This window comes from Aythya ferina (assembly GCF_964211825.1).
Source record: "Aythya ferina genome assembly, chromosome: 1".
Classification (NCBI taxonomy): Eukaryota; Metazoa; Chordata; class Aves; order Anseriformes; family Anatidae; genus Aythya; species Aythya ferina.
The window spans coordinates 143,732,317-143,754,929 of NC_140296.1; the positions used below are offsets into that span (position 1 = coordinate 143,732,317).

At 38.3% G+C, this 22,613-nt stretch overlaps 1 protein-coding gene across 5 annotated transcripts in view; it reads right to left on the reverse strand.

Moving 5' to 3' along the window:
* Positions 1–530: 530 nt before the first annotated feature.
* The window catches only part of CAPRIN2 (caprin family member 2), a 37,636-nt gene continuing 15,553 nt past the window's right edge, over positions 531–22,613 (reverse strand). For 3 of the 5 annotated variants that reach the window (XM_084505868.1, XM_084505865.1, XM_084505866.1), the window contains 11 exons: positions 18,856–18,987; positions 18,593–18,680; positions 17,907–17,962; positions 17,170–17,271; positions 15,426–15,536; positions 14,604–14,756; positions 11,582–11,765; positions 9,165–9,350; positions 7,861–7,961; positions 2,900–2,966; positions 531–1,442 (listed from right to left, as the gene is read on the reverse strand). In XM_084505868.1, coding sequence (XP_084361994.1) covers positions 874–1,442; positions 2,900–2,966; positions 7,861–7,961; positions 9,165–9,350; positions 11,582–11,765; positions 14,604–14,756; positions 15,426–15,536; positions 17,170–17,271; positions 17,907–17,962; positions 18,593–18,680; positions 18,856–18,987 — 1,749 coding nt within the window. In that variant the 3' untranslated portion in view covers positions 531–873. The remainder of the gene's footprint in view (positions 1,443–2,899; positions 2,967–7,860; positions 7,962–9,164; positions 9,351–11,581; positions 11,766–14,603; positions 14,757–15,425; positions 15,537–17,169; positions 17,272–17,906; positions 17,963–18,592; positions 18,681–18,855; positions 18,988–22,613) is intronic. The other 2 variants (XM_084505867.1, XM_084505869.1) reach the window with 1 other exon arrangement.

Consider the following 22,613-nt stretch of genomic DNA (forward strand, 5'->3'; position numbering starts at 1 on the left):
TTGAAACATAAGTTAAATTCTCCTGTGAGAGAGAAGCTCCACAGTTGGGCTTCATAAGAATCAGTTTTAGCTCTAAGATATTACATCTGAATGAGCAAGCTCATCAGCAAGCATTTTGAGGTTTAAGAATTTCAGCCACCTATTTCAGTAATGAAAATCGTAGTGACAAATCAAGCTGTTTACAGAATATGACTTTAAAGCAGTCCAATAAAGCATGCAGTGTTTCATTTGATTTCTTGATCTTTCAGACAAGAAAGCAGGTATGTAACTAAATATGTAATCAAATCTGGAATTAATTTTCAACAGGGAAACACTTAAACTGCAAACAAGAACCAAACAGGTAATCCCATTTAAATTCTAGTTTACCTTGAATTATGAAAACTGAAAGACCTAGGTAGTATAACTGAAGCCTGAAGACCTGTATAGTATACTTGAAGACTATATAGTACAAGAACATGCAAGTAATTAGGAATTTGTTTGATAGTTGAACATTTTTAAAATAAAGACCACTAGCAAGATTAATACTAAAATGCATATTAACTTGTTTTATTGAGGCACAACAAGGCATTGTGAATAGCCCATACTTGAGGCAATCAATAGTGTAGTAAGCTGGACATTAATACAGTTTAGGGTAAGTGCAAACAATATACATTCACAGCTTTACTAGCAAGGCTACATCACAACTGATAAAGTGCCAAATTAGTGCTGATTCAGTACCCCAAATCCACGATTTCACCTTGCACAACATGACCATCATTCCCCCAATAATGGAACCACATATCTTCTATAAAGTCAATAGTAAGTGCAAAGCTAGTCCCACCCCCCCCTCCACCAAGGTGTTTGGAGCAGCTTTTGTAAACATTGCACTGGATTTTAGTCCTGATAAAGGAGGTATCCCGAAAAGGTAGAGTATTTCCAGCTACTTCCATAGATGGCTCCCCGATGCAGACGTAACCAGATCTGATCCCCCTGGAACAGCTGCAGGACTGCATGATTACTAGCAGTCTCATGATCAGGAGCCCCATCATTTGCATATGCTGACACTAGGACCTCTTCATTCTTCATGAGATTCACGTATAGGGGAACATTTACAGCCAGCTTCAGCATGTGGAAGATGAAGACGTAAGTACCATTCACTGGACAATTAAATCTACCAAGCTGGATGTCAAAAGTTTCTCCAAGGTTGTTCAGCAGCAGGTCAAACACAATTGGCTGGTCTAGAGTTCCAGGGGCCAAGTTGGATGTTCTGGCTGCAGAGAAGGCAACTCTCATCTGCTGCGGGAGGGGGTAGACGTGCACTGGTAGTATGGTGGCAGCTTGGCTTGTCACTGGCATATCGACAGGGGTGATGCTGCGGGAGTCTCCCTGCCCAGAGTCTCCACTGTTAAAGGTTTCGTTGTCTCGTTCTGGACTGCTCACCTGAGAAGAATCACTCCACCCTGCTGTTAAAGATCATTAGCAAAAATAAATAAGTATTATAACAGAGTACCCTAAAACCTGCAGGCCTATTTCTCAGCAGCAAGTGTAAGGGTTTTGCAACACTTGCCTTTTAGCAGATTGACAAAGAACACCAACAAGAACATAACTTGGAAGTTGTTTCACATTGATCACATTTGTGCTCAGCAGGATGGACCATAGGTCAACATGAACAATGACTGTTCATACGTTAAGTAGGAGAGAGCAGTAGTTTGCAATAATTACCTGTAGTATTTGCCACACATTACCTATATACTAGCTAGTATATACATATACTAGCTTCTGAGCTGATAAAAAGCAAGTTTTGGAAGAACCCAGCAGGATTAGCAAGAGCCCAACAGTCATTTAGTCACCTTCAAGACCTTAACTTACACCTCAAGTCACCTCAGTACTTTTTGAGTTGTATTCTTAATAGGTCATATCAACTTTTGATGCTAAGATATTACAAGTCTGAAAGACTACATTTGCTTTTAAGATTTCTGTATCCTGCTCCCCAGAGTAGAGACATTTGTTCAGATATCCAAGTTAGGACCTAGTTTCAGTCTAGAATGAAAAATATTGATCTGAGAAATTTAAAGCAGTTACCATCAAGCTAAGCCTTTGCTGCTTCTACAGGAAATGAACACCTTAAGATATCTGATAAGGCCAAGTAAAAGTTGTTAGTGATACCTTAACACTAACAGGTACATATGTCAACTGTTAACTCAACACACACCTCATAGAAGAGCCACTTTATCCTAAACAGTTGTTACGATACGCAAGATTTCCCTTTGTTCTTCGAAAACAGTCACTGTTACAGTCACTGTTCTCACTTTTCACTTACAGTACCAAGTCCAACTTCTCCCAGCACAAACAGTAAAATTAAATCTAGTTTACAGTTTTCTCAAAATGCATACTATGCACTACCTGTTTAAATGCAAGCATGGATCTCTTTACACCATACTTCAGTGGTAGAATATAAATTCAAGCTGTATTCCACCCAAAAAAACTTCTCCATATTTAGTTTTTTTTTTTTTTTCCTCCACATTGTACCTGGGACCTGGTAACTTACTCAGAATCATGAAAGTTTCTTGATTTGAGAAAGACTCCTACAACCAAAGGAAGATGCCAAATAGAACAGTGGTACCATTTTGCCTGTATTTCCAAGTCAACTTATGAAGAAAGTTCAGTAGGGTACCATTATAACAGAGAATTTTGACATTTGGCATAGAAAGCACCAAATTGAAAGTGGTGAAGTCAACTCTGCTGCTATGCAATGCTGACTATTCAAGAGCAGTACTTAAGCTTCCATCTAGCTCAGTGAATTTATACCAAGCTTGCTCTTCCATGACAGTGATAGTACACTTTCTCACTCTTCACGGTAACACTCCACTTTAGCAACACATACACTCACACCCCACTGGGAACCTGATGTTAGCCTTACCTCTTGAATTTGCTCGAGGACCACTAGTTATCCCACCTCGTTTATAGCACTGCTGGTAGTTAACATCCTAAAAAATACAGAAGTATTAGTAAAATGGCTATGAGTAAGTCTGAAAACAGAGAGGGCTACCAATAAAAGTGCAAGTATTTTACTTGCATTTTATGTGAGCTCTAGACTAGACAATGACAGGGTTCAGAATTGAGGTGTAGGTTAACAGCCTTATTTACTTATTTATGGAAAATTTACTTTTATAATAGCTTATATGAAGTTAAAAAGCTACTTAGATGCGAGTTCTAGCAAATTAGCTTCTGTACTGTACACAGTTCACTTCATTGTGCATAACCTTAAATCTCAGGGCTGTTATAAGTACAAGTCTATACAGAAGAACATATTTCAAAGCTGAACAGGCACACCCTGCCCCATGATCGGCCAGGAAAGTTTTAAAAACAATGCAGCCCTGACTCAAAAACTGACAGTTTAACAGCTTAAACATAAACTTCAGGTTCAGATTAAGTCACTTGTCCTAATCATATTTTGAACTACAAAAGACTAAATGTATATTGCAATACTACACAGGAAATTTACTGGAAGAGCACATTAAAATTGCACAGGCTTGAAGATGTCTATTAGAAAAATGAGTTCTCATACAGATAGTAAAGTACATCGTTGTATATAATTTATCTAATACTATTTCTCTAAGACTGCCTTTAGACTGTGCTTCAGATACCACCACCCCAAATAAGCAACTTATCCCCATCCAGACATTAGTGCAGATGGGTCATACTATGTTTCAGGTTTTCTTGAGATAGTATAGCTAGTTCCAAGCTGTTCTACTGCCCAGTACAAGTTGGGTTATTCTAGCCAATATATGCCTCTTAAAACTGAAGTCTTGTTATTAACATACATGTGGGAAGCAAGACAGATCTTGCAACTGTTTAAGAAATCTACTCATCTGGCTGCATAAGGTAAAAGACCAAGATGCCTGAAGTCAATGAAAGCTTGGATATCTTAGATACCAGGATGGCACAAAGGCAGCAACATTCTAGTACTTGAGGTAGCGGAGCTTTTATTTCGCTAAGGTGATCTTGTTTGCACCAATGGACTTCTCTGAAATACTAGTTCACATTTGACACATACGGATGTAAGCTCTTCAATGTAATAGTAGAACATTGTATTTTTCAGGTAAGAACTTTGATTTTACTATGTAAAGGGAAATAATGAACATACAGTCCCTTCAGGCATTAAGGTCTAGTACATATTCCATTGCTTACAAGCTGTCTTTAAGCAAAGGATGATCCAGTTATTATACCAAAGATTAGTAGGACTGTAACAGCAGTATTCACTGCTTGTTACTAGTCCCTTATAAGAAACAGTGGAATACTAGTAAGCATTGGAAGAGTCATTACACTTATACACAGTTTCTACCCATACAAAAGGATCAGTTCATGTTCAAAACAGTGCAGTACAAAAACATCTAGTCTGCTCTGATGAAAAGTGGAAACCACCACACTGTTTACAAGACTAAGGGCTTGGGAAGTCTATGGTTAAGCTTCAAAATACCCTACAGCCAACCAGGGCTTCTAGAAGTCCACTAGAAATCCACTGGTGTTACAACCCAAAGACTTTGGGGCCTAAAGTTAAGGCTGCATCATTATATTAGCAGTTGCTGTACCAGATGTTCCAGGTTGCCCAACGAATCACCTCCACTGAAAGCTTGTGTAATGTATATATTACATCAAAAGGCTATCCTTAAGAAAAGCAGTTTAGATAACCAAGTTAAAGCTTGAAAGCAGTAGTCAGGAGAGCTGCACACATTTGTGATCAAGTCTAGTACACTAAAAATTACAGTCAACTGGAGCAGTCTAAGCTAATAGGCACTTCAAAAGGTTAAGATGTAGTTCACAGATATCCTCATCTACAAGAACATTACAAGTAGAACTTATCCAACAACTTCACAAAATTATCATTAGAAATAGTTCCATTATGCTACAAATCTCATCTTAGAATAAATTAAGTCACATGAAAGTGTGCTTGTATTTTAGAGGACTTTCATTGCTGATACCAATCCTTTTGTCAAGTAGCTTGTTCATTATTAGTTATGAAAGTACTGGTTTGATAGTCCTGGTAGACCAGGACTACAAACTCTTAATTTTTCTTTTAATGTGAAGTCTCAGAAACCCACGCCAGTACATGCATGTTATCACAGTTTTATGTAAAAAAAAAAAACAAACACATTACTATTTGACATAAAGTGATGATTATGTTTGTCTGAAGCACTAATAGATATCACTTGCAACAGGAGTCAATAACTTGCCACTCATGTATGGTGTGATAGCAACAGTAGGACTCCGTGGGAATCTGGAAGCCCAACTAGCATCTAAAACCACCAAGATGCAGAAAAAAGATCAAGCAACTTGAAACATTTTAAAGAATGCTAATCTAAGACATGTTGGTATAACCAAAAAGACACAAGGCTGTATCTGTAGAACAGATGTCTTTGCAGGAATACACTGAGTATTTTTCCAAAATTAGATCTAACAGGGAAGGGGCTAATCGCTCATATTAGTAAGCAGTGGTTGGAATGCTAAGTTCTGCCACCTCAGAACAGCAAAATCCTATCACTTAGAGCACTAATACTTGCATGAACTTGTAGGTGCTTTAAGATCATAGAGAAAGTAGAGCCAGTTTCCTTGATGCAAAGCTATTTTTTCACTTAGCTCCCTTGGGGTACTATGGAGCCAGTTAAGTCAATCAGAACATTCCACAGGGCTAGTAAGCCATATTTATTTCTCAAGAATCAACATTACTATCTTGATTGTTTTACATCAACTCAAGTCACTAAGTAGCAGGACATTTGAAATACATGTATTTTAATATTTTAGATAGTATAGAAGGCACAGATTTCAGCTTTAATATAGCTGCTATACTTTCTCAGTACAAACTACTGAAGAAATTTCAGTCACATCTACTCCTTCTATTTCCCCCTACATCCAAGTGCTCCATACCACCCCCAAAGGAAGGCATCATACCTCCGTATTACTTGCAAAACAAACATTAAGGATTTGGTGGTTTAGCCTAAACCTACACATGGTTCATGCTAAGTTTTGATACAATCCCTTTTAATTCTCAGTACTGACATGTTACAATTTAACCCATACAAAACAGCTGTAATCTAAACTCCATAGTTTTGGCTACTTTCACAGAAAGGTAAAAATCAAAAAAATCTAGTAGGAAGCATAGCAAAACTCATTTGAATGAGACACCTGAGACTTACTGAAGACCTTATGCAGAGATATAAGTCAATGAATTTCACCTTCAAAACTAATCATGCCTCAAATGACAACCTAGTGACTGCTAGAGAATAATAGTTCACACACCACCCACATCAGTAATAGTTGTCTCAATTATTTAAATGAAGTTTGTCCTACCAATTATTTCCCTATTAACAAAGCAACTCATTTACCTATTTCAACCAGCCTTCCCTCAGTTAAAACAGCAAGAGGCGGCTTTCTTCTGCAGTAAGATGCTGAGTGTCAAATTAAGACCTTACTTATCTATCTCTTCCCATTTTTGAAAGGCAAAAAAAAAAAAACAGAAAAAAGAAAAACAGCAAGCTGACAGGTTAGATATATTTGCCTCCTCCTGATTATCTCCCCCTTACTCTTTGATTTGGTAGCTGCAAGTTCTAAGGTAGAAAGCAGGAAACACCACAGTGAGAAACTGAAGATTCTGCAGAACTCCCAGCACTGACAATGTACCTTTTCTTCACATGAGGGAAATTCCTCCTCACCTCTCACAACCCCAGAGAAAGGACAAAAAATAATGGCTTTAAAAAGAGGGGAGATTTGGATAGTCAGCAGAAGTTCTTCCTTATCAGGGTGGTGAGGTACTGGAACAGGTTGCCCAGAGAAGCTGTGGCTGCCCCATCCCTGGAGGTGCTCAAGGCCAGGCTGGAAAGGGTTTGGGCAGCCTGGGCTGGTGGGAGGTGTCCCTGCCCATGGCAGGGGGGTTGGAACAAGACCATCTTTAAGGTCCCTTCCAACCTGAGCCATTCTATGATCCTATAAAGCTTAGGGAACACTTGTCCCCCAAATGTGCTAGTTTGATACCTGAATTGTGCTTCACATGCCGTGTTCTAAGACCTCCCAAAGCTATCTTAGCAAGAGTTTAGCTCGTATTTGGACCATCCACTCATTTTCAAAGAGTCAAACACTGGAAGTTAACCTGTTTAACCATTAACTGGAAATGCTTAACTTGACCCTTCATGAGATAGTGTAAAAGGGTGAATTTTGAAAAGCTTCCATTTTGCATCAGCTGGTATTTGACAGAGCATATTCAAAGTAATTAATTTCACCCTTTCCAGCTATACTACCACTACAGATAGAGGTTGCAGAACATAGTACTAGTTATTCTTTGTTGTGATCTGCTCCAAGTCTTCAAGATAAGGCAACCTTTAAGGAACCTGCCCTCATTCAAGTCAAGTTCTCTAAAGCAGGTTCCTATCAGGTTTTCTGATATGCCATAACTTCAAGAGTAAGGATATCTGCACTTCTAGTTGCAATCCTAGTGTGGATGGCTAGAGCAATTCGCTAAAAACAAGTGTGAAACTGGCATGAAATTTGCCTAACCCACCTTCTATCAGTCCATACAGCAGTTTATGTACTTTACAGTAAAGGCACTTAGTACCAACTTCAAAACCCATTATAAGATGGACTCAACTGTCATTTCCTTTGATATCTGGCTGCATTGCAGAGACACAATTCAGACTAAAATCAACTTGTCCCATGTGTTACCTGAGCTGTCTTCCTATTTTAACTGCTTTCTACCATTCCAAACAAGTTTGTCTAAGAAACAAAACTGACCTGTGAGTAGTTTACCTGTTAGGACAGTGAAAAGGTACAATATTAGAAGGCTTCTCTACAGTTCTCAGGAAGGCTACTGGAAACAAAGTCTATACTTACCCTCTGAGAATATTGCATTCCAGCATAATCTCTACCAGGGAACTGCAGCTGGCCATAGTTGCCATTAGTTATTGAGGGTGAACCTCTGTAAGCATCAAAACCTGTTCAAATAGAAGTTAATACTGAATATTCACTCATTTACACAAGTACAAAATATAACTAGAACCTTAGCAAGCCTTTTAGCAATTGACACATGTATTAAGTTGCATGGTTATGCTTCCATGCTTTGAATTCTGAAACAAAGCATGTATCACAACTCTTATATCAGCTACCCAGAATTATCTACTCTGCATAGATTCATGCTTATGAGTATTAACAGACCCTAGCAATTGCCTGTTTGTTACTAATGGGATTTTACAGAACAGCTGAAAAGTTTGCTCCATCCATAGACAGTTTTAACATAAAATTAAGACTTTGTTTTGCTATTACCAACATTCAGCTATTCTGTTTTACTACTATAATATTTAACCTCTTCAGCTATTAGACTAAATACCAAAGACGACCTGCAAGCAATTGAGTACCAGGCACTACCAAATCCTTAACTGCTTATAAGTTAGAACTACATAACTCGTTTTTGGTACATGCTCTTAAAATCTAGGAATCAGTCTGAGCCCAGTAACTGAAACAACTTCTGTTTCAGACTAAGCATGCTTTGACTTCAAAGCAAACAAGTTGTAGCTACCAGGAACTTTGATAAGAAGCTACTATCTGCTAAAAAGTCAGCTCAAACTTTCCAGGACACTCCAGCTAGCAGCAGAACAACTGATTTGCTGAGACCAAACAATCCTCTTAAAATCCTTCAGCTTATTATTAAGCCACAAGGGTTCTCCATTACTGCAAACTTCCCTGCAAACTTCCTTCCCTTATCCTGGTTTCTGCTGGTAATACTGAAAGCCTGTAGTGTTGAACAAATGCAGCATTTGCAGGAAACAAGACAGTAATTGATTAAGGGACATCTGAAGAGAATACTTACCCAGCACATTAGCAAGTGGCAGAGGCCAAAGGAAAGAACAAAGGAGGTAAGTCCAGAAGGGTAAATGAACTAATGAAAATTACTAAGCTATCATTGAACATCTCCATTTTTATAATTGAGGCTATGAAATCACTCTGCCAGTTCACCTGACACCTAAAGCACAGGGATTATAAGTAGAACTTGCTCAAATTCCATACAGACAGTATTTTCCACACCTTGCTCTTAAAAAAAGCTATCTTACGAATTTTCACATGTAGAACCTAAATTTATACTAAAAATGGTTTAAAACAGTTATACTAACTAGGTTCTTAAGGTAGCAGTAAAGACATACCTTTATACCCACCAGGTGAACGATATGAATTGGCCAGTGACCTTCCACCTCTAGCAGATCCTCTGACAGACCCTCGACTATTAAGGTAAGGCTGAGGGGGTCTTGGTATAACATTAGTCTGTGCTGGATAAAAGGCGAGACTACCATTGCTAACAGGAACAGCTCCATCAGGTTGATAATTCACTGCTTAAAACAAAAGGCACAGTTGAATTCAGAGCTTTTATAACTGCAATAAATTACAACACCTAGAAGCAAGGGCAGCATTAAGTTCAGTCAGATTAAGCTGCTCAGTATATGCTGCTCTTGTCCTTTCATTGCTTCAAATAAGAGGGATCCTTCTTTTTCGTTCTATGGAATGTAACACTTGTTAAAGTACATCATAGACACAGTGCAGGCTGTCAGTGTAAGCGTCTTACATATTCAAGAAGATGCAGTTGAGTATGGCATAACAAGCTTGCCAGCACCAAGAAAGTAACCAAGCTAGAAGAAAAAACTGTCAATGTTTGACTAAGAATTTTCACGTAGATTCTGTACAGTTCTACTAGCAGCAAGGCTTCAGTGGTCTATGATAAACTAGATCACACCTCAGTATTGACATCCTTCAGTGCAATGAAACAAGCTCCATCTTATCTAGATGGCAATAAGACCACTGTAGAAAGCTAATTCAACAGCTGGGTTCGGTCTCTTTGAGTTGACATTGAATCCTAAGCAACAGGTACAGATAGTATTCAAGAATGCTTTTCACTCACAGTATAGTTAAGTGGTCAGCCTTAAATATAGACCTTACAACCATGTTTCCAAATCCATGTGTTGTATCAACCCCAAACATCTTGGATCCAAGTAGAGTGTCAGTCTAAACTGCCTTTCTGAAGTCTGTGTAGAGCCCTCAAAGTACAGACTTAATTGAACATCATGATGTTTCATCGAAGAGCTGTAAAGAAGGCTGTTGATCACCTCCTACAGTCTGATGAGAAGGAGTACTCAAGCTAAACAAGCTTTAACTGCTGCACTTACTGTTCCTTGGAGCTCTTAACCTTGGAACATCTCACTGACTACATATAGTAGTGAGGCTGATAGTGTAATTCCTACTAAGATTTCTCTGGCAGAAAAACACTAACACTAGGTGACCTTGAGTCAGTGATTGTGTCTTTATAAACCCAGATTCCTGAATTGTCATCCTTCTCAGCCTGGAACCTGTTTCAGGCAAATTTTGTGGGCTCATTTCATTTAGAGTTTAGTGTCAACTCCATATATTATCCCGGTATCAGTATCTGAATGTAAAATAAGTCAGTTATGTTGAATAAGGCAGATCAGAACCCTACTTATCAGAAGTTGAGTATTCTTCAGGTCAGACACTGACACCAATAAAGAGCCTTGGTAATGAGTTACATCTATATAAACATCAGTAAAAGGAAGATCTTTTGCTGCATTGTAGGCTGTCATCTTGCATCCTGCTTGAGGTTAAGAACACATGCACAAAAAGCTCAGCCAATTCTCAGTTCCTCACTGAATTACAGAAACTTGTGACTGAGGCCTCCTAGTTAGGAAACTCTCCTAGGTAACTGACATGAACTTTGGGCAAAATTAGGAACATTGATGTCTGCTACAGAAAGCTAGAACTTCAACATGAAGGGATGAAGCTTGAATTATAACTATGCCCTTATGCAGTGTAGTGGCATGACACATCATGAAATCTAGAACGCTTTATCACTGCTATAGTAAGGTGCATGATATCCTCAAGAAAATTTTAAAAAGCACTAGTATAAATAAAAATAATTGTGTCTGGAGATAATTATACTTTAAGTTCAAATAAGAGATAATAGCAAGCCCATTCTTAAGACAAAACTAAATCCTAAGTTGTTCTCCAATGACACATTTTAGTCTTGTACCCATAGCACAAAATGGTTATCACTGAGTAATTCATCTAAGCACTGAAAGCTTATCCATGCCTTCTAATATTTACCATCTTCCAGCACTAGACATTATACTAGACATCTATTACAAGAGACCAAAATAAGGGTTCCAAGCATTTAATCACTGCTTCAATTCCAGGCATACGTTTGTTTTACTGACAAGTATCACTGCATACTTGAATCTCTCACCTATTAGGAAGTTTCATGCATCAGGCACATAGGTGATGCTGTCCATATAATAGTACAGTAGCTAGTTTAATTTGAAGCTGCCTTTCATCCTGCTAGCAGTTTTAAGATTAAGTATACATACCATATTGCCAACTGGATTAGAGCTGATGTAACCCTAATTTTAACAAGTGCTACATAAGAGCTTCAGTGATTAAGAATTTGTGAGTTAGAAGAACCTGAATATACTCACAGCACATTAATAAATTAATACTATCTGAAGAACTTTCATATAACTTTTCCAAGACTTCTTGAAATGCAGACATGTACAATTCTTACCTGAAGACAGAGATTCTTGTGAAAGAGAGGTTTGTTCTGCAACATGAGGAGACTGCAGCTGGCATTGAGGAGGAGTCTGTGTACTTGCTGTAGAGAAACTCTGGTTATATCCCGTTGAATATGAAGACTCCTCTTTAATTTCCTGGTCTTTACGTGGAGGCAGCGGTGCATTCACCTTAAACACCTACAATATAGTTGAAGACAAATGTTTTGCACTATCAGTTAAAGTCTCTGCCTAATGCCATCACCCTGCTACAAAACCATGGTTTAAATCCAAATGTCTCGGTCAGTTTCTAGAACAGAAATTCTCTTGGAATTGAGTACATGGTGTTTGAACCTATCCTTTTCCCTCACAGTAAGCTTAATAAACTTCTGTCCTTGGCTACTGGCCAAGAGAGGTAGCTTAACTGAACATAGCTACTATATTCAATAAACAGAACAGCTGTCCTGACTTCTAGTAAGCTAGTTTGCTTCCAGGTGAAACCTGCCATTAAACTCCTTGATTTAAGCTTTTGAGCTGAAGCTCTAACAGCCTAGATTGAGATAAGATACTCATGTTTGAACACACATCTTGGAAACTCATGCAATTCTACCATCTACTCAGATAAATACTGTACTAGCTTTCAGCCCTTTTGTAAACTGAACCTCCACTTTCCTACTCTCATTTCCTCTGTTAGCATATGTTAAACTTCACAGCTTGACAACTAATCATTCTCAGAAGCTTCCATAATTAGAACGGGGAATAAACACTTTTTCCCCGGTCAAGGAACCAAGTACTAGCTCTGGTAGTGAACCAGCACAGAAAACAATACTAAAATGCTGAGTATAGCTTTAGCCATTACAAAATATCACAAATTCTGGGTTTTTACATCAGATGAAGTAATCAAAGTGATTCCAAGCCTAATGGATACTTACAATTATTTTTGAACCTATTCAAGTAGAGTATCCAATATTCTGTCAAGAAACTGAATTTCAGCTATGCATTACATTAAATATATTCAAAAGAAAAAAGGAATATCAATGAGATAAGCAGGTAGATGCCCTTTATCTTAAAGCCTCCTTAGATGCTTTGGGTAATTAGGGCAGAGATTTCAAGCTTTGCAAGACCATTTAAAATGAAATACATAATCAGAAATTGTTCTAGGTTCTTCCAGATACTTCCTTGGGCCTTCAGCAGACACTTGATATTTAAGAAGGGAAATCCTGCACATTGGCAATCCTACCGAAAAAATATAGCTTAGCAGGATGAAGTTTTAGTGGTGATCAAGAGATCTATGCAAGAAGGTATTATATCTTACTGAAAGAAATGGATTGATGACAAGGAAGACTGTAATATGGCCTTACAATTAAATGTTACCATAATAGAATCTTCAGATGTGCATTGCACTCTGGTACACAAGCAGAAAAGCAGTGTAGACAACATTTGTGATCTATTTCCCTTTCCAGTTGAACTCCAAGTCATTTTTCTAACCATGCTAAAAGGCTAAACAATGAAGTACTATTAAATCCAATCAATAATTTCAATTGCCTTAGAGCATATCCACTTATTACCAGCACTTCTGCTGCTGCAGCAGTCTTTTTAAAAGAAAATTGAGGATGCTGTCAACACCCACATCCTAGTCTACTTTTTCCTAGGAGTCAGGTGGAATACTAATGAAGCTGGGCTATAGGTACTGTCTGCCTTTAGGCTTGCACAAGCAATGGCAGCAATAGGGTGAGGACACCTGAGGACATCTCTCACTACTGCAGTATCACTGTTTGGCAGGGAAGCATCTGACTCTTGGCTACCCAATGAAATGCAAATCCTGTTTTCTTCTGGACTATGAATCTAAGCAACAGCAAGAAGAAAACCCTGTGTTGCCAAGTTCAAGATTACCACCACTACAAGACAAACAGAGGTCACAGCAACTGAGTGACAGGTATCTGCCAGTTTGACTCAAAATCAGAAGTTTTTGATATTTAATATATCTTTAATGTATCTAGAAGCACCACAGAATTCATTCAAGTGATCTTTCAGTGGTACCATTTTGATAATAAGCACTCTGAATGCAGATCCTAGGCTCAGATAAAATTAAAATAACAGATCATGACTCTTTATTAATGTCATGATAGATGTTTACCTTACAGACCAGGTCCCCAAACAGTCTCTGGTTCCTTGATCACAGCATGCTACTACTATTTTCACTTTCATGAAAGTCACCACCTAGCAACTTGGCATAATTTCAATAGAACCAGGTTATAACAATCCCCCACTTGCACTTGCCTTACTTATGATTACATCAAAATTCTGTACCTCAGGAAAGTTCTACTGCAATCACTTCCACAAATTCATACAGCTAAGGAAGAAACATCACAGTAGTGATTTACTGAAGAGCATACCAAAGTGTCAGATGTTTAACTACACCTAGAGTTCCTGTGTTTTGAAATACTATTAGCTATTTTCTTCTCCCCACCAGCCCTACTATATCAGTCTAAGTTATAGAACCACACCAGTACTTTTTTTGAAATGGAGAACATGCCTTTGGAGAATCTCAGGTGACTTCTTCCACAGCTTACTTTTAAGTGAGAATGTTTAAGCCCAAATACAGAGAAGGGGACGTTACCAGCTAAACGGAGACCCTTCCTCTAGACTCTTCTAGGAAGGGCTTGCACCCGAAATTGACAAATAGTAGCAGTGTTAGTAATATTTGTGAACATTAGTAATGATGTACAACCTGAAAAAAAACAGACACTATACTCTTTATCAGTGCACAAGAATTATTTAAGCACAGTCTGTCACCTCTACCTTGGGGAATAGGTAGAAGTCAATTGTCTTAATGCCTAACTTCTCCCTGTTAGCTCCTTGAGGCTACCAAAATATCCCAGACATTGGAAAAGCAGAGCTCTAACCTACTTTATCAACACCAAAGCCTCAAAGTGACCTATCAAGTTCGGTATCATATCAGGGAGCCAGCTTCCCCAGTACTAGGACTAAGCTACAAGCATGCTGCTCAGTAATTACGTGGCCTCAAGTGGCACTTACAGTCTGCATAGCCTGAAAGGGAGCTGCTGTTATTGTGACAGAACTGCTACTTGCTGGAGGAGACTGAAAGCTTTGCGCTTGTGGCACTGGTGTCACGGAGGTGCTCGAAGTTGGCAACGGTGACTGTGGCTCACTTGGGAGGGGAACAGTTGCCTGAGGGAAGAATGAAAACATGAGAGGTCACTCGATAGTTATCAGGCAGTAACAGAAGCAGTTAAATTGTTCTAAAGCCCAGACTGACAGAAGTCAGCAGTTTCTACAGGATGACATTTGGACATAGTAGTGCTACAAAATAGCTTTTGCTTACAATTTCAAATCTTGCTGTGCATCCTCAGCAATCAGTACTTCTATTGCAGTCTCTGCTGATTAAGTGAAATGCGCCTATGAGCTACTATACATACCACTCATTGTATGAATTTCACAACAAACTGGCATTAAGTGTTTTGGTCCACCACTAAGGAAGCACGGGATGCTTCCTGTTCAGATTATTCAAAGATTTGAATTAATAACTTCTTTCCAAACAAACTTGGTAGTTTTTTTTTTTTGGAGGAAGTACATAGCTTACTTTGAATCATAATTGATTAAGTTGGGGGTAGATTAGAAACAATGCTGAGTTGTCCAGACAAAGCATTAACCAGCATTGACTCATCTGTGCAGAGTGGCAAAATGAAGTGTTTTATTTAGGATACCAATACAGTACATGAATTAGAAGTCAAAAGGAACAGTGAGGATCATGTAACACACTATATTTTCCTGATCCCACAGTTTCCTGATGTCTATCCCATGTAATTATTAATACCTGAACTATTTGTGATAGCTTACCTGGGCAATTTCAATCTTTTTAGGTATCAGTGGCTCAGAAACGCGTGAACTTGTCTGATACAATGGCTGGGAAGCATATTTCTCAGTCTCTTGAGGAAGTGATGCTGATGCCTGGAAGAAGCCATACGTGTACCCAGTATTACAAGAAGCATAGCAAAACCTTGTGTTTTCTGCAAAAGCTATGCACTGGTTGAAACAGTTAATTTTTGAGAGACCAAGAAAAAATATTTTAAGTCCAAAGCAAGCATACTATAAATACCTAGTTGAAGCTTTTGCCTAAGGTAATTAGGTTTAGGGATTCAAACAATATTTTTTAAAAAGTCGTACATCTAGCCCTGCAAAGTCAGGTAATCCCAAGAACCTTTAGATTGCTTCAAGCAGTTATTTACAAAGTAACACACACCTGTCTCATTGAATTAGGTGCAAACATCTCACAGTAAGCTTCCAGTAATTTTTGCCTAACAAGGCTTCAAGCTTTCATAGGCAGCCTTTGCAAAACCTGGATGCCTCTATGGTTAACTCAGACCTCTAAAACCAGGTTGAAGAGTTGCTTATCCTTTTGCTGTATATTTAAGTATAAACACTACCAAGTGTCATGTATGTCACAGATGACAACAGAACTTCATTTCCATTTCAGAAGAATTCACTGCCACTGTGGAGTGTGTTCCCTGGTTGTGCTGAAGCCAAATGCATCTTGCCTACTGCTTTCTAGTACTCCTGCTTCTCATTTAGATGAAGGCCATCACACTTCAGAGCTAAGGGACAAAAGACATGCTGGGCGCAAGCAAACCTAATGGCAAACACCATGTCCGCAGAAACTCAGAACCTTCACTTAATTCTATGTTCAGCACAGCACAAATCTTCAGCATTCAAATTAAGCAGCAAAATTAATGTCTGTCAGTACAAGAAGTTTAATTGCATTGTAAAAGATAACATTAAGAACTAGGCTAAAACCACTGATTCAAGAGGTAGAAGACAATAATAAAAGTCTTCATTAGGATGTTAAGCTATGCAGTATATCAAGGAATAGAATAAAGGCTATGTATTCAGTATCCTGACAGCACATACATTAGCATAAAGATGAACATTCCTCCATTATGATTTACATACACAGTATTAAGTATCCAATGGAAAGACCAACTGCATTTCCAAACACAGCAACACTTACAGATCTAAGACATAAGCCACCATAAATTGCAACTGTTTTTTAGCTCCTAATATTTAGTAAATGCTAGTTTAAGATTTAACTGCATATAACATACATGTAAGAAAGCAAAGCTTAAGCTCCTGGCTCAGCATCAGGAAGTCAGATGCCTAGCATTTTTCATTTACTGCATGAGAACACATCTCAGTTTTCAGCTTAGTCTGCTATTTCACCACAATATCCACTCCAATTTATGCATTGTCTATGTTACCAATAGAAGTTATTTTGCACTAACCAAAGCAAGCTTATGTTGCTCATGTTTCCACAAGAATATGCACCACACTTTTTAGCTTGTTTTCTACCCTGCATTTTTTATCCCCACACCCTTCCCGTTTCAAGGGAGAGACTGCTCACTTTGCATTTATGTAATATTAGGAAGACTTCCAAAGTATTCCAGGATGTAGTATTCACTGTTGCTGCCACCTGCACTCCATTCCCATACATTATTCAAGTATGGTTATTCAGGAGAGGTCCTACCACAGCTTTCTGCTAAGGCTGGTTCTCAGACCTCTGAATGCAAGTGAGCCCCAGGAATATTACCTGTGGTGTCACCAAGTCTTCGGTTTCAGAGCCAGAAAGGGTCTGATCAGCAGATGCTAGGGAAGTATTAGATCCATGCAGGGTCATGGATGAAGCAGTAGCCTTGCAAGAAGAGAAAACAAAGATAAGATTTTGAAAAATTGTCTTGAATATTTGGTTGTCACCAGAACTCACACTTAACACGTAAATCTCAGAATTAGGCAGGACCTGAAGTACTTTGACCTGCAAGCTTAAGTTCACGTTCTTTTAAAATTATGACTTCTTCTTAGTTGCAAGGAAACCTATTTAAAAGTCAAAGTAAAGGCATGAAAGCACAGTAAGTGAACTGAAGGTTCAAACCATGGCTATGAAATTAGAGACCTTGCACCTTCAAGATAAGTAAGGATCTTAAGAGGTGAATACATGCACTGTCTAGGAAAGAGGCATATCCTCCTGTGTACCATTACCTATGAATTAGACACAAATTACTTGAACACATCTTCAAGATACTATTTTACTTCCAAAAGTTTCTAGCTTCTAGCATTTGTTTCTGGATTTGTTTTGTAATAAGCATAACAGCAGTCAACATTGCCAGATTATACTTTCAAGTTACTAAACTGAAGTTATATGATGTTGGTTACTGTTAACATTGTTAACAAAGCCACTGTTAATATTGAAATAAAGCCTGTTCTAGTGAATAGCTACTTTCTCAGGTACTCCTTTGCCTCTTCAAGGCGGTCCTAGCATCACCAACTTACCTGAAGGGGTTGTTGAAGAAAATCACTTTGACTTGGCAGTTTCTGCTCTTTTGAAACTGTAAAAGAACATGAGTTATGTAACAGTTTTTAAATTCAGAATATTTTCTATATAAGATGCATGGCATTTTTAGAGCATGCACCACAAATGTTTAGACTTGCATCACTAAATCACACCCACATGAAAAATTTGCTTTTTTTTTTTTTTTTTGGAAAAAAAGGCAGTTATCCAGTGAGAATATTTCTACTAAGGTAGGGATGACCACTTTCCAGATAAAAACAGAAGAATTAAATACTTGAACCGGGTAATTGTTTTATAGCTTAAGAGCCTCCCAAATGATTTACCATGGCCCATTACATAAAATATAACTAACTGCTCTTCATCCTGAGCTCATTCATGGCTTGTATCTATAGGCCACAAATTCAGAACAGACACAGCATGCCTGTCCTGCAGCTGGGTTTGTGTGCACCTGCCAGTCTGATTATATAAGCACTCCATTTCTAGGCAAGCACATCAGCTTAAGGCACCTCCAACAACACTTAAAAGTAACTGGCTCAAGCTGCTCTGACAGATACTTTTTAATTAGACAAGCTGTCTTCCCCACTACACCTCTTGATCCACAGCCAAGCAAGCCCTGCTGGTGTTTGCAAAATCTCACATACAGGTAGTGTTTACTGTTATCACCTACCTACAGGACTACTTGCTGGAGTAACTGAAGGTGGTTGAGATGAACCAATGGCACTTGGTGAAGCTTTATCAAAATCCAGAATGGACTCCTTTTAAAAAAAAGAAAAAACTTGAATTCTACATACCAGCAAAATATTTATTTGGACAAGCCGCTGTTAACTAAATAGAGCTAGGTCCATTCAGTGCAATCGTGCACCATCAGCACTGCATTTTTCCTAACCTAGTAGGAATTAGATCTGCTACAACAGCAGAGGAAAAACATACTTGCATGAAGTTATAAGTCCCTTGTATCTGAGTCATCAGATCTTGAAGTTTTTCCCTTCTCAGTACTGGATCTTTTGGAAGAGTTGAAGTAGAGCAAAATTCTGCAGCTGGCTGATGTACAGGTTTAGGCACCTACAAAGGAAAAGGTTAAATCTAACACTGGAAACAAGACAAGCTACCTTACTCAATATAATTCCAGAGCAAATTATAGGTATTGAACTCCATAGGCCAGTAAACTGTTATTCAGTTTTCCTGAATCAAGTTCTCACTTCAGTAAAAATCAGCTTACAGTTGCCACAACTAGTTAAACCATGGAATTGATTTGGTTTCTTACAGCCAAATACATAAGATAGCAGTTTACCTGCACATAGTGCAATGTTAGATACACCTCCATCTACGTAAAACCACATATTTAAGTTCAAGTCCAGAACAAACTTAAAAATCAAAACTGCACTCACTACTCAAGATTTAACACATACTTCCTCCTCCCAGGAAGTAGGGGTCTTTCACTGGGATGGCATTTTCAGACATTCTGAAGAAATTGCACCTAAGAGATCCACTGCAAGCAGGTTACTCAGAATTAGTGTTTGCACTTTAGAGCCAGATACTGTCAACACACCAGCTCCTGCAGGAAGTATTACATTATGCTTCACAGCTTGGCATGAAAGATACACTAGATACACTAGTGATCCCATGCAGCAGCCTAACTTTTTGTAGCTAAACAGTGACTTCTGTAGGGCCTTCTATTCCTTAATTGTTTCAGATAGTCCCCTCAACAGTTCATCCCAATTGGTTCTCACTTGTTTTAAAGAAAGATGGGAATGTTTGATCAGAAAATTAGGGAGTCTAACTTACCAGAAAAACCTGGAATGTTAAACTCCTTAAGCTGCATAAATCCTGTTATTGACAGTGACACACGACTGTCTAGATACTCTGAACATTTTGAAAGCAGCTTGGGGAAAGTAGTAAGCTTGCTGTAAGTATTTTTAAAACCACAACTGTAAGTGATGCTTTGCAGCTTTTGTTTGCCTGTGCAAATCTAAATAGAATAAATGCATTATTTCAACTAAACCAAATGCTTAAACACAGGAATATGTGTGAAAGCCTTTACTTTCCTATAGTGCCAACATTGATCTTTCTGGTAGGTTATTATTTCAGTGTACTGTATAGTGGCATAACTGAGTATTTGCATTAAGTCACTAGAAAAATATATAGCAGAAAATACATGTCAGAACATTTACTTGTTACACTGGGTTCAAAACAAATTCATTAGGTGTCCTTGTCCAGTTTTAGGACAATCCCAGAAACATTCTTGTACTTCTCTCAACCGTTACCTGCAGCTAGTCACAGCATGTGCAGAAGTTCCAGTAACATGCACAGAAGCCTGCAGGGTTTAACAAGCTTCACAAAGCACAATCCATGTACATGCAGCAGTGCACTAAAGCAAGAAGAATGCATTTCTAGTATCTATGTGGACCACATAATGCTACTCGTTCAGCTGTGGGAAGTTCTACTTTTAGCTAAGAGGGCTACTTTCACACTACCCCAAAGTAAGTTCTGAAGCATAAGCAAGAGCTTTCATTATTACCTGTATTCAAGTTATTGCTGTAGCTTCCAATAGTAAAGAACTAAAAAGTATTAAGGATCTGAGCACTGGACAAAAGCTACAGATTAATAAAATTAAATGTTGGCAAGTTATCAGTTAAGTTACTAAGAAGTCTGAATCTCCTTGTCCATCACCAGTCATCCCTTTATAAGGGAGTTCATCTTAAAACATCTGCTGTCATGTCAAACTTCCTGATTAACGCTTCCCTACACTCTCTCCTCTTTAAAATTTAAGAAGACAACTGCACTACCAAACTTTTCCTATACATCTGCAAACAGGCACCAGGTTTTTCCACTTTCAGCCACCTAAACAGGTGAAGTCTGACAGCATTGGTAGGTAACGATCAATTGTTAGACTTGCACAATAAGCAAGTAGAAAGCAACTCAAGAGCATGGAAGCAAAGAGACTGCAGTGCTTCAGTTGTGGTTGTCAAAGATGATACAATCTTCTGCATGCTTTTGCAATTTGTTAGTCTTATCTCCTTCACCTGATAGTGTGAGGCCACACTCTGGGCAGTATGCTGGCAGCATCATGTGCTTCAACTAGAAGAGCATCTATAGAGGGCTAGATATGATACCAGGGCCTTAACCCTGAAATGAAAACAGACATTTCGCTAGTGCCTGCAAATACTCAAATCCACCAGCCAGAGGTAACTGTAGGTCAAGTTACCTTATGTGAATTTGCTGTTCTGCTGGTACTTTAATGTAGATGTTCAAAACTAGAATGTTTTCTTTGCATGTGCATGCATGAAAACGCATCAGAAGTTGATTTCCAATTCTGTGCCTTTATGAAAGATGCTTTGAAAAGCAGGTACTTGACATTCTTGATGTTTTATATTGATTTTATTATCCTACAATTGGGTGGTGTCTTTACAAGCTGATAGCAGCTTCTCAGTTCAGTAGCCTGTTAGTCCAGCTCATAAATTTATGCTTACCAAGATCAATTTAATACCAGCGCAGCAAGAAACATTCAGCTGGAATTTTAGACAGCACTGATAACTTCAGGTTTCAGAAGCATTGTTATAAATTAGACCCAAGCTTTGACACTGCTCACATTCAAACTCAACACCTATGTCTCCAGACGGTTGATTGGAAATAAAGGTGAAATGCCTAGAATTTGGTTTAGGACCCATGCAATTATTGCAAATTGAATGTAAAACACTGACTGCTTTGGAATTTTACTAACAGGAATGCCAATATATTGGGTATTTCTGCTTAAGTTTGATTTTTAGACACTGAAGATCTTTTTGTACTTATCAGTACTATAACATACTATCTCACACTAGTAAAACTCCATTATATGATAGATGTGTGACCTCAGTGCCTCATTACATTTGTTATCTGTGGAATACAGAAACAGCTAGAATGGTAATAGCTAAGCCATAATCACTAGTGATCGCCAACTGTGCCATGTAAATAGAGTCAGTATTCACTTTCTACTCCAAACAGCAGTCTCAGTACCAATCAAGTTGTACTGGATGATACACAAGCCAAACCATTCTGCTTTCAAATAGGAGGCAACAAATTCAGCTTACAAAGCTTCCTTGTCCACACATTGCACAAGCATTTGTGTAGAAATCACAATTGACAGACCTCCACATCAACGCACTGTTTTAGGCTCAGCTTCGTAAGTGTTACAACTTGCAGTACATTAAGTTAAATACGCACATTTTAAAATCCTCAAACCTAGCAATTTATTAAAATTGTCTCATACATTTCAGGGAGTAAGAAAAAATTAGATGTCAGCTCCAGAGAACAGCATAAGTAACACAAACCTTTTATCTACCGTGTGTTGGTCCCTGCACATTACCATTTTATAGGTTCTCTCAGGGAAAGAAGTGGATCCAGCACTGCATTACCACCTCTTGCTCATAAGAGGTTTTAATATTTTAAGCTTTTCAGTTAGTAATTATATTTTTCCATATGCAGCTTAAGTCAAACTAAGAATTTTTTAAATGATCATAAAAGCTAGCTAGGATGATGGTAAGCTATTGTTTGATCATTCAATATACTTGAAATAAAAAACAACTTATTAATAGCAACTAAGCAAAAAAAAAAAAAGCCAACTGATGTGATCTGCTATATAAACCAAAAGTTTTGGAGTACTTAAATGGGCTTCATTTACCAATTCAGCAAGCCAATGTAAGCAATCT